Below are 14,094 nucleotides of genomic sequence, written 5' to 3'. Positions count from 1 at the left end.
CGATGCATATGTACCTACCTACTCGGTGAAGTATTTATATTTACCACTTTAATCGCTCATTTTTTTGTTAACAAAATAATAAATATATCGAAGAAAAATGGCAGGGATTTGCGCGCAGCGTTCAGCAGGATACGCGCGTGTATGACAATGTTCTTTTTTTACATATACAATGCACAGAAAAACTTTGCGCAGAATAAAGTAGTGTTATTAACATTAATACGAAGTTTAGTACAACATTAGAAAATCTGCTCGGATGATAAAATGGTTATTAGGAAATTGGGTGTTTTAATAGTAACAATAAGCGAACTGTTTTAGAAGCTTTTATAGGGGATTTAAAGCATGTTGGTAGATACAGTAATGCATAGTCTACGATCTGCTTTTTAACCGACTTACAAAAATGGAGCCGGTATCAATTCGGTTGTATTTTTGTATATAAGTTACTCGTACCTCAGAATCGTATCATTTATAAACAGAATATAATCACACACAGAGTTGATTTATTTTATTATTCCACTACAAGTTATCCCTTGACTGCAAACTCGCCTAGTGATAACGCAAACTAATTTGTTAATGGGCTAACCTGTTCAGAGGTATGATAGTTATATTAAACCTATAGGTACCCCTAGTGGGTCTGTACGCGACATCGTACCCGAATGCTAAATTGTTTAGCGACACGTCTCCATAGGTAGAGTGGTACTCTAGTCATGCCAGAGAAAATTCAGAAGAAAAATATCCCGAATTACCCCAAAGATGCGTACATAATAATTACACGGTAGTGAGATGATGGCGATAACCACATTCGTAAACATAAAACTAAAGCTACGAGGGTTCCAAACGCGTCCTGGTCTAAGAAGAAGCCCACAACTTAGCCGGGTTTTTTTTTTTTTGTTATCACCATCTCACAATGTCATTTGACATTCGTATAATGACTACTCTTAGTCTATACTGAACGAAGAAAATTCGAAGATTTAGTAAGTAGCTATCTACTTACTAAATCTTCGAAGGAACAAGTAGTTAGTTAGGTAGGTACATTTCTCAAATTAACATTTCGTCAATCGTGAACAATTCAGTTTAAATTGCGGTCTCAAAATGTTTAGACCATTAAAATTTTAAAATGTTTAATTACTATAAGTAAGATAACGCAAAAATTTTAAATGAACTATGAAGTCTTTTACATTAATAATTCTTGCCCCCCAATTATGGAGGGTAGAGGTAAGGAGAGTCATCTGTGTATATGAAAAAGTGTCGTCAAAATGTATTAAATTAGGATGGCGCCACATTTGCATCAGGGTAACTCTTAAAAGAAGCGCCAAATATAAATATTGTTAGAGTAGGCTTGAAAAATAAACAAGGAAGTATGGAGATACAAGGAAGTAAGGTTATATTTACTACAATATTTTGTACAACGTAAGTTGTTGAAATTCTCAATAATTAACTACTTTAGTCGATAATGACATTAAATTTTTTAACTCGGCATACTTCAATTCATCTACGATTGCTACATTCATACCATACCCTGTGCATCCACCAGCGCCATTGTGGAGGATTTTTGAACTGAACTGAACTGTTATTTAGCGCATACACTGGACACTTTTTCAACTTTTCTCCCATATAAGATGACTCTCCTTACCTCTACCCTCCATACTCCCAATGAATGAAAGGGAATATTAACACTAAAAATATTGTGAGTATCTTCTTACAATAACGACTGATCTTTAATCTATGGCACTTGCATTGCTTTTTATGGCAGTGACATTTATTTCCTGTACATTTTCTGAGGTGAAATTTTGACTTTGACAGTTACATTGACGGCTACACAAAAACCGGTACATAAACATTGTGAGCCCGAAATTACCCTTTAATCTGTATGATATACTTCCTTCTAAAATTCCTCGTCCCTTAAATGCCGAGTGTGTGTTAATGTCAGTGTATAGTCGGTATGTTAAATATCTATGCAAATTTATTAAAATTAACAAATTAAAACTATGATTTTTATATTTTGGATATAAAATTTGAATTCTATTTTATCTTCAAATGATTTTTAAATTCATGCGTACTTAGTTCATTTCACTAACAACTACTATTGCAGGTCGAAGTTATGAAATAGACATTTCTTTTTCTTTACTGACCACTCTAGTTCGTGCCTTTTCCAAGCTACTTGACACTGGCAAAGTACATTGTGCTGTTTTGGCACTACGAAAAGCCATAAATCAAAAGAAGAAGAAACATTGTGAATTTTACTTTTTTTACAATGTCTCGTAAATAAAGCAAATAATCAAACGTTGTAAAACAATACATATTAATCAATATATTATCAATCATAGATAAAAATCGGATCAACGATTTGAGGGTAAGGCTCAAGTTGATAATTTAAGTGGCTTAATGGATCTTTTTTTAGTAAGTAGCCCAATGAGATTCTCAATTGAATTCCCAGGTCGGGTTAAAAATGGTTAGGTATTTGGTTCTTTGCCTAAAAATTCTCATTACTCTGAAACTATTTCCAAGTTCTAAATACAACCGGACTATAGGAAAAAGAAAACATGAAACAATAAATCTTTGCCTTTAATGATAAAAACTGATGTTCTTCAACAATTTTTTGCTTCTAAAGCATCAGAAGTTTCTCCACTATCAGACTCGTTTATAACTAGATTAAGAATGTTTAGATTATTAAACAGACTACTACTACTTCTACTGCCATGATTATTTCTACAGCTAAGCAGCATTGTTGAAACGCCAAGGGATTTGTTTGCCGTCAACACATTAAATTGATTGACACAGGGTAGCATTTTGCGGGATGTGCTCCTTGCATGCCTTTTTAAGTGTTGCTCTGTTGATGGTTAACAATTACCATTGGGAGGGCCAAATTATTACTATAGAAAAAAATACAATTCTTTACCTACTCATTTACCTATCTAAAATCAGATGAATCTATTTCTTTAAAAGTTGGCAACACAATGTAGTACATGTTGAGGATTGCCTTTTTTAATGTTATTGTTACCGTTGGAATATTATACTGCACATAGAAGACTGAACTCACATATTAAATAAATAAATAAATATATACTACGACAATACACACATCGCCATCTAGCCCCAAAATGAGCGTAGCTTGTGTTATGGGTACCAAGATAGCTGAATATTTTCATGAATATAAAACACATAAATACTTATTATATACAGATAAACACCCGGACACAATCATGTTCGTCACACAAACATTTTCCAGTTGTGGGAATCAAACTCACTGCCTGGGACTCAAAAAAGCAGGGTTGTTGCCCACTGCGCTAGTCGGCTGTTAAATATACTCATATTTATGTCAAATAGACATATTATACTCTATAATACTCTCATGACTAAGATCCCAAATGGTTCCAAACTAGTTGGGGAATCTCTGACGAAAATTAATGAGAGTTCTGCCATCTATGAAACAGTAAAAATGAACTTTACTCACAATAGTTGACATTCCAAATTAATTTAATTAAAATGATTTAATACTTGTTTCAGCATAATGCATATTCTATGCACAATCTGCAGTGACCTGGTGAATCAAGCAGATAACTTAATTGTAACAAAATGTGGTCATATATTTCATCATAACTGCCTATCAAAATGGATAGAAAGGTATATAAGCTGTATGTTAATGACATTTATAGTTTCATTACAGTACAGGCTGAAAGTGACCTAAAATGCATTAATTTTTTTACAATATCATTTTAACATGAGATAAATAGTACCCTATGTCTATCTCCAGGGTGCAAGCTATATAATATGTGCCAAATGAGGTGCCAGATCAACATACGTAACAAATAAACAAACAGGCACACTTTGGCACTTTAAATTACAAGTCATATCTCCATGATATATATATATATATTGTATCAATACAATAATTATGTTGAATAGTCGAGAGATAGATGTGTCTTAGGCCGATCGTTTCCATTGCTTGACTCAGGTGGAACGTGACAGTGAGTCATGCTTTTTCGTGCCTGCAACCGGCTATCATCGAGTTATAAGACATAATCATCTCAAAAATAAATGTATAAATTTAAAATTCTAAAAACCTCCACTTTCAATATAGTGTAGGTACATTATTCTACTAGTCAAGTCCTTTTATTTGATACCCATATTGATGGAGTTGTGAAAAAAAACATGTTATTAGACATCTTGCTGCGGCGGTCATCTTGGCCAATTTTCATCAAACATAGCTAAGAACCTTTCAAACAAAAAAAGTAAAATCAAAATCGTTTCATCCGTTCGTGAAATACAATGCTTTACATAGTCAGACACACACACACACACAAACATACACAACACACACACACGCACCACTAACACAGTCACGTAAAACTGAAAAAAGTTAGTTGATCATTGCAGATCAAAGTCGTGCCCTCAATGCCGCAACAAAGTGACAGAATCGGGTTTGTACCGGCTGTTTCCGACCATCTCCAGCGAGACCGAGGTCGATGACGTCATAACGCTTCAGAGCCGCCTGGATGACGCACTTCTGCAGCTTAGGCAGTCTCACGCCACCTGCAAGGAAAACGTCGAAAAATGCGCAAAAGCGGAGGCGCAACTGGCCAAAGTAATGTAAGTATTCCATTCCACTACTAGGTCTAGTTAGCCCTTGACTGCAATCTCACCTGTAGCCTTACTACTAAATTTGCTCGCAACATCAGAATAAAATGCATCTTTTTCGCATTCTATTAAAGCTTAAATTTGCCTTTATTTGCAATTGCTCGGGCAAAACGTTTGTAAAACAAGTCAAAAGTACAGAATTTGCGACTCTAAGCCTATTAAAATAAGGTGAATTATACTTTAACGATACAGAGTTTAATACTCGAAAACGACCTCAGGATTGACAGCGAGCAAATCTTGGACTAAGGCTACTGATGGTAGGTGATGATGCAGTCTAAGAGGGTAGCGGGCTAACCTGTTAGACATGCATGGATAAATACAGCCAATAGATTTGACGGACTTACGTTCTAGGATATTTTCCTAAAAATTACATATCATATAAAAGCATTTAGTGTAAGAGCTTTAACAGGTATTATAACAAAAAAAAAGATGAGGTCAAAGAACTGAAAAAATTCCATTTCAGGACTCAGTTAAAGACATCTGAAAAGCAGCTGGAGAGCCGAGAAACCGCCATCGCAGCAATGAAGGAACAACTCAAGTATTTGAAGATGGAGATCACAGTGGTCGAGAATTTAAAGGATGAGAACGAAGGCTTAAAGAAAAACATGAGAACATTAAACGGGTAAAAATACACAGAATTTAGAACATACAGAAACCGTGTACACAACTTATATTGAAGCATCCAAAACCAATCCACTTTAGAATGGTGCCTCAAAAAAACTGTTAGTCACTTCATACCATTTAGGAGTTGAGAGTGTTTTTTTTTTATTCCACTACAAGTTAGCCCTTGATCTCATCTGGGGCTATCCTGTTAGGGAGTATGGTAGTCATACCCCGAATCGGCTTTTTCGCGACATCGCACCGGAATACTAAATCGCTTAGCGGCTCGGCTTGGTCGGTAGGGTGGTAACTAGCCACGGCCTGCCACCAGACCAGACCAGAGATAATTCAGAAATTATAAATTCCAAAATTGCCTCCCAAAACCTCCTACTTTAATTTACAATGCTCACCGTTGCGCCAGGGAGGTCACCCCTCGTTGTCGGGAGAGAGTAATTATTATACCTATAATCTTTCTAAACGTTCAACATAAAATGGGAAAAAGTTGAGCTAGCAACATTCCGCGGGTGTAATGTAAGAAGTTCGCGGGGCGTTTTCACTGTTTTTGGACAATACACTGCATACAATAATGGCTGATCGGGGATTCTGTATGTTCTTAACTCAATGGTAAAAAGGAGAATGCTTCAAAGATACTATACGGGTAAAATCTAAACAGTAGACTGTTTAAGGGCTTTTTTGAATTTAGAATCAATGATTTGTGACTCACAGGCTGTTATTTTATAATTATTTATTTATCAATTAATTGCCTTCATTTACATACTTAATAAAAAAAATATTTATATACTACGACAATACACACATCTAGTCCCAAAGTAAGCGTAGCTTGTGTTATGGGTACTAAGATAACTGATTAATAATTTTATGAATATTATACCTACATAAATACTTATCTTTATATATATATATTTCTTGTGTGTTTCTCCTAGACGGCTGGACCGATTTTAATGAAGTTTTTGGTATACGTTTGGGTGGCACCCTTGATGGTTTAGATTCACAAATTAGCCCGACAGATGGCGCTGGGGTCCGCTAGTAACATATAAATAAACACCCAGACACTGAAAACATTCATGTTCATCACACAAACATTTTCCAGTTGTGGGAATCGAACCCACGGCCTTGGACTCAGAAAGCAGAATCGCTGCACAGTGCGCCAATCGGCCGTCATAACACATAAGTCACATAAGTCTTGTGAAGAGCTTACTATAGAATTGGTCCTATGAAGTGTTTATTACATAGGACCATTTTTCCAAGACTGATCCTCATTGGACCATTGAGGTGGACTACGGCCTTAACCCCATTTCATTGTGGGAGGAGACCCGTGCCCTGTAGTGGGCCTATTATGAGTTCATATGACATGCACAAAAGATGTACCATAAAAGATGATGCAGATGTGTAGGACATATACAAGGCAGGCAAGGTACAAAGACAAGGAGTTATCAAATCACAAAATGGTCGGGCCCAGTTGGGTGTTGAGTTTTAAATGTATACTAAACAATTGTAAATGGGTGGGACTATAAAGCTGTAATAATAATAAATTAGTCGTTTCACTCAATGGTCTTCTCACGAAAAGCTTCGACCAAAATCTTAAGAAGCTTTCGCTTCGCTTTGGTCAAGGTCTTCGTGTTAGATCAAGGGTCGGATACAGAAGGTAGTATTCCTTGAAACGGTGCGTACTGTGAGAAGGTTCCTCACTCTGGAGCCCTGACTGCCGGTTGCTTGTACATTCAAAAGCCCCACCAGCGGAGAGTGGATGTTTTTTTTTATAAATCTTTAATAATGTTTTTCATGTGAAATATCTATAGGCGGAGGGTAAACCTGATTTTTGGCGTGGCGACACAGGCCGTGGCGACGAATCGCCACGCTGTATCGTAGAATATATGTACTATACGTCGATGAAAATACTTGAGTTGTCACCTTTTTAAAGAAATTTTTGAATTAAAACATTTTGTACATCAAGAAATTTTCTGGAGAAAATTCGTAATATTGTATTTTTTTATCATGTCATATTTAGTTCCTGTCATAATCTGTACTTTTGTTCCTATTCCCTGTACAAAATAATTTCGATGTTTCACATCTGACAGGCGTCCCGTGACGGCTCACAATTTTTTTATTATTAAAATAATTTTGCCTTTCAGTCTTCAGAAAGTATTGAACGCCACAAGTGAGGAAGTGGAACTAATGTTGGAGGGCTACTCGGATGTTCGGACTGTCGCCACATTCGCAACTGCTCTGAAACGGTAAAGTAATAAGTAATAAGTAGTATGTTACATGAATTTTTCTTGTTAATCTTGTCACATACACTTAATTTTTTTTTCTATGTACTTTTTTGTGGTGTGCAATAAAAGTTCATTCATTCATTCATTCATTCATACGCTTTTACGATTACGTCGCTCTAGTAATGAGATTCTCCTTGAGAGCACTTGGATGGATGTCGCCTTTCGGCATTGGTTGCATTTTTTGTTTTTTAAAATTGTAATTGTAGCCTGATATTTATTTAGTATTAATTTTTTTTTAATGCAATTTTTAAGATTTTTTTTTTGTTTAATGTTAATTTTTAAAAAGTTATATTATCAGGGTCTTTATTTGCTTATCTTTATTACATACATACAACAACTGGTGTCATGTGGGCCTGCAATAAAAGTATTTATTACCATTATTAATTATTATTACTTAAAATCTAATATTTTATTTTAAAAATGGAAATCATAGAAGAATCGAGGGGATGAAAATTGAAGTTGTACAATATTCCAACAACGGGTTAAAAGAGAGAAATCATCAATATCGTATTTTCTTATTGAAAATTTGTAGTTTCTGGATTTGCCTGTTGCCATCTTAGACATCATCATCACTTACCACCAGGTGAGATTGCAGCCAATGGCTTATTAACCTAGGGTAAAAAAATGGAATAATGATTTTATGACGATACTAGCCTACACTGTATATATACATAAAACTACCCTAAAGTTTTTTTATAACTCGCATTGGGGTGCCACAGCTAGGCTAATAGCATAGGGTTAAAAAGCTTAAACTTCACAGAGGGTTGGTGGGCGTACATTTATTTGTTATTTCCCAGCGCATTATGCGAGTCGGAGAGCAAAAAGAACGACACCCGAGACAGACTGCAAGTGACCAAGCAGAAACTTGCAGCGGAGAAGAGCATCGTTGCTGACTTGCAGGCCAAACTAGCGTGAGATATGCATTTCAATTACGTCGAATTAGATGTATTTATTTACAGTCAATGACTTGCAGTCCTAACTGGCGTGAGACATGCTGGTTTTGTCACGCTATTTTCGTTCTCCGTGGTATAAAATTTATTAAAACGAACATTCGAATTCCTTTCAACTAGAGGTTCGTGCCAGAAATCCAACTCGGCGAAAGGGAAGCCGAATTCTCTAATAAGGGAAGGCTAATATAAATAAATAAATATACTACGACACTACACACATCGCCATCTAACCTTGTGTTATGGTTACTAAGATGACTGATGAATATTTTTATGAATTACTAGCGTACCCAGCCCGCTTCGCCGGGCTAGATTTTGCTTTATTTTATTTAAACAATAAACTTACATCATTAAATTTTTAATTTAAGTCTTATAATATATTAAATCATTTATTTGTCGCCGTATTCATTCACTTCTCGAGCGGGTGATGATCATTATCTACACCCATGTACACCCAACAATAGAATATCATCATAGTAAATAAAAGCTGTATTTGACAGGTTAAAAATAGGAGTGCTGCGATCGTGACCAAACTTACAGGATTACTCGCCAGGTCAATCCGGAGATTCCCTGAAAGTTTCATTGAAATCGGTCCAGCCGTTTCAAGGCCTATACGGAACATACCCACACACTTTCTCTTTTATATATATAGATAGAAGATATACATCATCAACAATCTATTTACTTCAGTCCACTGCTGGTCTAATGTCCTCTCCCCAGCTCCATAATCACCACGCTTGGCAGACGGGTTGGTGATCAAAATGGACGGTAGTAGTAGCACAGAGCTGCTGCCCGGACTCCGTTTTATACATTTAGTCGCCTCGTACGACACCACCGGGATGAGTAGGGGTGGTGCCAACTGTATTCTGATCTGTCATCACCACACGATGTATACACTATACACGGTCTATACTCAAATACTTATAATATACAGATAAACAACCACACACTGAAAAACATTCATTGAAAAATGGAAAATGTTTGTGTGATGAGCAATAAGTGTTTTTCAGTGTCTGGGTGTTTATATGTATTTTCTAAGTATTTATGTATATATAATTCATAAAAATATTCATCAGTCATCTTAGTACCCATAACACAAGCTACGCTTACTTTGGGGCTAGGTGGCGATGTGTGTATTGTCGTAGTATATTTATTATTATTTATTTATTATTTTACAGTTGTGGGAATCGAACCCACATGGGCTCAGAAAGAACTCACTGCCCACTGCGCCATCGGTCGTATGTACGGCCAAATAGCCGTCGCTCATCGAATATACAACGTGTAACCGAATTACGAAATAATGTTAAAGGGTGCATAAGTATATGTCGTAAGGAATCACCTTGTAAAAATATTAAATCAAAAGAAGCATATTTTTTTTTCCATACAAAGTAATTCAAAACATTCTAAGTGTTTACTTTTGACAACCCTATTGAATATTAAAGACCAACACGTGCATAGGCGTAAACCTAATCAAGTGACAGGCTGTCACTTGATTTTAATTTTGCATGTGATGTTTTGCATGTTTGTATCTGATTTTTTAAAACTATTGCATTGGTTTATTCAAAAACTATTAGGTTTTCGGTTTCACAGATAAATAAATAAATAAATATACTACGACAATACACACGTCGCCATCTAGCCCCAAAGTAAGCGTAGCTTGTGTTATGGGTACTTAGAAAGTCGATGAATATTTTATGAATATAATACACAGAAAAACTTATAATATATATATAAGCACCCAAACACTGAAAAACAATCATGTGCATCACACAAACATTTTCCAGTTGTGGGAATCGAACCCACGGCAGGACTCAGAAAGCAGGGTCGCTACCCACTGCGCCAGTCGGCCTTCAGATAACTCTCAGAGACAGTACATAGTGTACCACTAAACTCACAGTACATAGTGTTCTGTGAGGTCATATTATTTAGGTTTTCATTTACACGTTGTATAGATTACTTCTTGCCACAGATCTGCGGAAGAGAAGCTCTCGTTGTTGCACCGCAAGTACAGAGGTCTGCAGCAGAAACGCAAGTCCGACGTCCTCGAGAGCTCCCTCGCCGAGGAGTCTCCGTCGTCGGCGAAAAAGATGAGGCAGGACCTCAACGCGGCCGTACTCCTCACCGACAGCTGCAATAACAGCTTCGTGAGTACCAGTGGCGCGCACTTCATACATGCACAAAAGCAATGCCTACCCTATTTTTCACATGTTATTGTTAAATCACAAGTTTTGCACAGATAGAACTTGTGATTTAACAATAACATGAAATGCTCACATGGCACTAGTAGTTATGAGGTTTTATGAATAGTGAACTTTTTTTTTTTAAGAGCACTTTCATAGGTCATCATCATCATCCGCAGCCTATTAACGTCCCACTGCTATGCATAGGCTCTCTCAGGATATCTCTTAGGAGATTACAGGTTAGCCCGCTTCCATCTTAGACTGCATCATGACGTACCACCAGATGAGATGGCAGTCAAGGGCTAACTTGTAGTGGAATAAAAAAAGAGACAGTTTTAGAGCGTAGACCCAGCACGCTGCTTAATTGCGGGTTGGTGGGCTTTAACTATTACCACAAAGTGATAACAGCCGGACCGGCGGCTGACGTGTTCTCCGAGGCACGTTGTTTGACACCGCCAATTTCCTAACTCGTGAGCTTCGTGTACTGACAAATATTTAATGGAAAATACAACAGAGTTAAGAACATACAGAATCCTCATTCAGCCATTATTGCATGCAGTGCATTGTGTCCAAAAACAGTGAAAACGTCCGCGCAAGTCTCACTTAACACCCCCGGAATGTTGCTAGCTCATAAACTTTTGGGGTCGCGATTGCGTTTTAAGCAATTAAAATATCACTTGCTTCAACGGTGAAGGAAAACATCGTGAGAAAACCAGCATGCCTGAGAGTTCTACATAATGTTCTAAGAAGGTGTGTTGAGCCCACCAATCCGGACTGGGGCAGCGTGGTGGACTACAGCCTTAAACCCTTCTCATTATGGGAGGAGACCCGTGCCCTGTAGTGGGCCCGTAATTGGTTGGTGTGATGATGATGATAATGAAATAACCCAATAGCGTTAATTTGTTACAGAACACGATGGTTGATAAGATAGAGAACGCAGAATCGCCGTACTTGCGTCTACAGCAGAGTAGCTTGGCACTCTCCGCGTTGAACCTCGCCTCGCAACACGCGAACCCCGCTAAACCCTTGTCGGATAAAAACCTGAAGGTATGCTTTATTATTAAACTGACCTCTTTACCACTAGACAGTCAGCTATCAATTTGTTTTGGTCTTCAATGACAAAACTTATCTCATGGACGCTATAAGATATCAAATTCAAATCAACATTGTTTATTTTCTTTGTTTGATTCTAATTATTCATAAAGACACTAAAAGATTGTTGATTGGTCTAATAATTAAATAAATAAATATACTACGACAGTATATCTTGCAACACTTCATGTCGGTGCTTGTACGGTGAATCAAACTGTCTTGAATTTATCCTATAATATAATATAATTAATTTTATACTAACATAGTCGTTTAAGTTGTATTACTAACAAAGGTGGACCTTAGTTGTCTTAATAAAGAGATTATTATTATTATTATTAATATTAATACACACATAGCCATCTAGCCCTAAAATAAGCATAGCTTGTGAGATGATAAGATAGCTGATTTTTTTTTATAAATATGATATACATAGTTACATATAATAAACAGATAAACACCCAGACACTGAAAAACATTCATTTTCATCACACAAACATGTTCCAATTGTGGGAATCAAACCCAAGGCTTCGGACTCACTCGGCTGTCAATTAAAGATTATGTGAATTAAAAATGTACGATCAAAAAGTAAAGTGTTTGACATCTCATAGCTTGCGGAGTTTATGTTCTTAGTCTATTGCATATAGGCTGTATGGTCAATGATCTTTGCCTGATGCCCATGTTTAATTTTTTTTTATGAGTGATAACTATTAAGCAATTATTTTCAATACTGCTTATTGTTATCGTAGATTGAATAGTCTAAAGCGGTTGTCGATATTCGTAAAAAAACGATCTCAGACTATAATTCATTGTAGAGATAAATATTTTTTTAATTCCCAGCCGTCAGAATACGCACTCCTCAACTCAGTGAGAAATGCCATCACAAAGAAACCGGAAGCAAACAAAAGTCAAGCGACAAGTATTTTCCAAAAAAAGGAGCCGACGAAAATCAACTTCACCCAAGAAAATGACCCGAATCTCTCCCTACTGAATATCTCCTACGACGGATTGGGCGGGCATTCGAAACTGGACACCTTTCCAGTGCCCAACTCAAAACCCAATTTCAAGAGTTGCATACCGAAGCTTTCAGCGAAACACAAGTTGAAACGACCCAACCCGGTCGGGAGTCAGGATATAGGAAAGATGTTAGAGAAAATCAGAGACAAGTAGATAAGCATAATTTAATCTGTCGATATACAGATTTGAAACAAAGAAGCCAAATATAGAGCGTGGATTTTTTTTTTTAAATATCCATTTTTTTTCCCCGATCACGTTAATTTGATTTCACGTATTTCGGTACGAGAGGACTTTCAAGTTCTTATTGCATTCGGCTCAAGCTATGGCTTTGTTTAGTCTTTTGTATGGCGTATAATAAGGTTATACGAACTTTGACACGGTCAAAGGACAAGATAGAATTTTTTTCTAACAAAAGAAACGACTTCTAAAACAAATGTTATACTTACCAATTTCAATAAATCGTCCTTAATTCAATATTATAAACGCGGAAGTGCTTGTTTGTTTGTCCTTCCTTAACGCCCTAACTAAGGCAAAATAAAGCATTTATAGCAACCAATCAACTTGATTTTTGGCATAAGCTAGTGAAAGGACGGAGAGTTCCTTGGGCTACTTTTTATCCCAGGAAAACAAGTTGTCTGTGTCTGGAACTCTTCATCAGAACTATATGACATTTCAATGGCACAATTTCTGAATAAACCCTTTCCGAGTTATGTTAAAAACCTCCACTTTGAAGGAAGTCAGTTATAAAGTTGTAAACATTTTAGTTTCGAAAATTCTGATTTTGGTTGGGTTTTTTTGGATTGCTGGACCAAATTTGATGGAAATGTATTAACGTCACTGGTGATTCTCCTATGTATAAATACTGCTAAGCAGCTTTGTAATGACAAAATTGTAATGATATAAAGTATTTCTATTTACTTGATGAGTTAACAGCATTGACTTTACACTTAACTAGACCAAACTGTGAGTGTGTTAACTTAATGTATAAATAAATTCTAATGTATTGTTAATATAAAACTGAAGACTGATTTTGTTAAGACAATAAACATAATAAACTATTGTGTGTTTTTGTTATTAACATGTTTCATATGGAATTATGTTTAATAAAAATTAAATAACAGAATATTGAATATAGTATAATAAGTAGTGGTAGAGATTTTTGTCACATCCAGCAGCACAGTACTTCCCCTGATTTTAAATGAGCGAAATCTTATATTGTTAAACGGAATCACGCAACAATCAACAGGTCGGCAATTCCCAACTCCCCAACTATCCAGTCTCCAAGATCTTTAGGTTAGGATCTTTATCGGCAAGGACATTTCTTTATGGCAC

The 14,094-nt window shown here is 36.4% G+C and overlaps 1 protein-coding gene across 2 annotated transcripts; it reads left to right on the top strand.

Moving 5' to 3' along the window:
- The first annotated feature begins 1,814 nt into the window (after nt 1-1,814).
- Nucleotides 1,815-13,822, top strand: LOC120633628 (E3 ubiquitin-protein ligase TRAIP-like). Of its 2 annotated transcripts, none has more exons than XM_039903898.1 (9): nt 1,815-1,937; nt 3,505-3,621; nt 4,375-4,587; nt 5,099-5,257; nt 7,389-7,490; nt 8,327-8,440; nt 10,446-10,620; nt 11,566-11,703; nt 12,586-13,822. In XM_039903898.1, the coding sequence occupies exons 1-9, from the start codon at nt 1,921-1,923 to the stop codon at nt 12,913-12,915; spliced, it is 1,365 nt and encodes a 454-aa protein (XP_039759832.1). In that variant the 5' UTR covers nt 1,815-1,920; the 3' UTR covers nt 12,916-13,822. The 2 variants fall into 2 exon arrangements, with proteins under 2 accessions (XP_039759832.1, XP_039759833.1); XM_039903899.1 differs by lacking the exon at nt 1,815-1,937 and adding an exon at nt 2,186-2,350.
- Nucleotides 13,823-14,094: the final 272 nt, after the last annotated feature.

The sequence above is a fragment of the Pararge aegeria genome, chromosome 22 (genome assembly GCF_905163445.1).
Source record: "Pararge aegeria chromosome 22, ilParAegt1.1, whole genome shotgun sequence".
Classification (NCBI taxonomy): domain Eukaryota; kingdom Metazoa; phylum Arthropoda; class Insecta; order Lepidoptera; family Nymphalidae; genus Pararge; species Pararge aegeria.
This window is presented reverse-complemented; position numbering and strand designations above follow the sequence as displayed.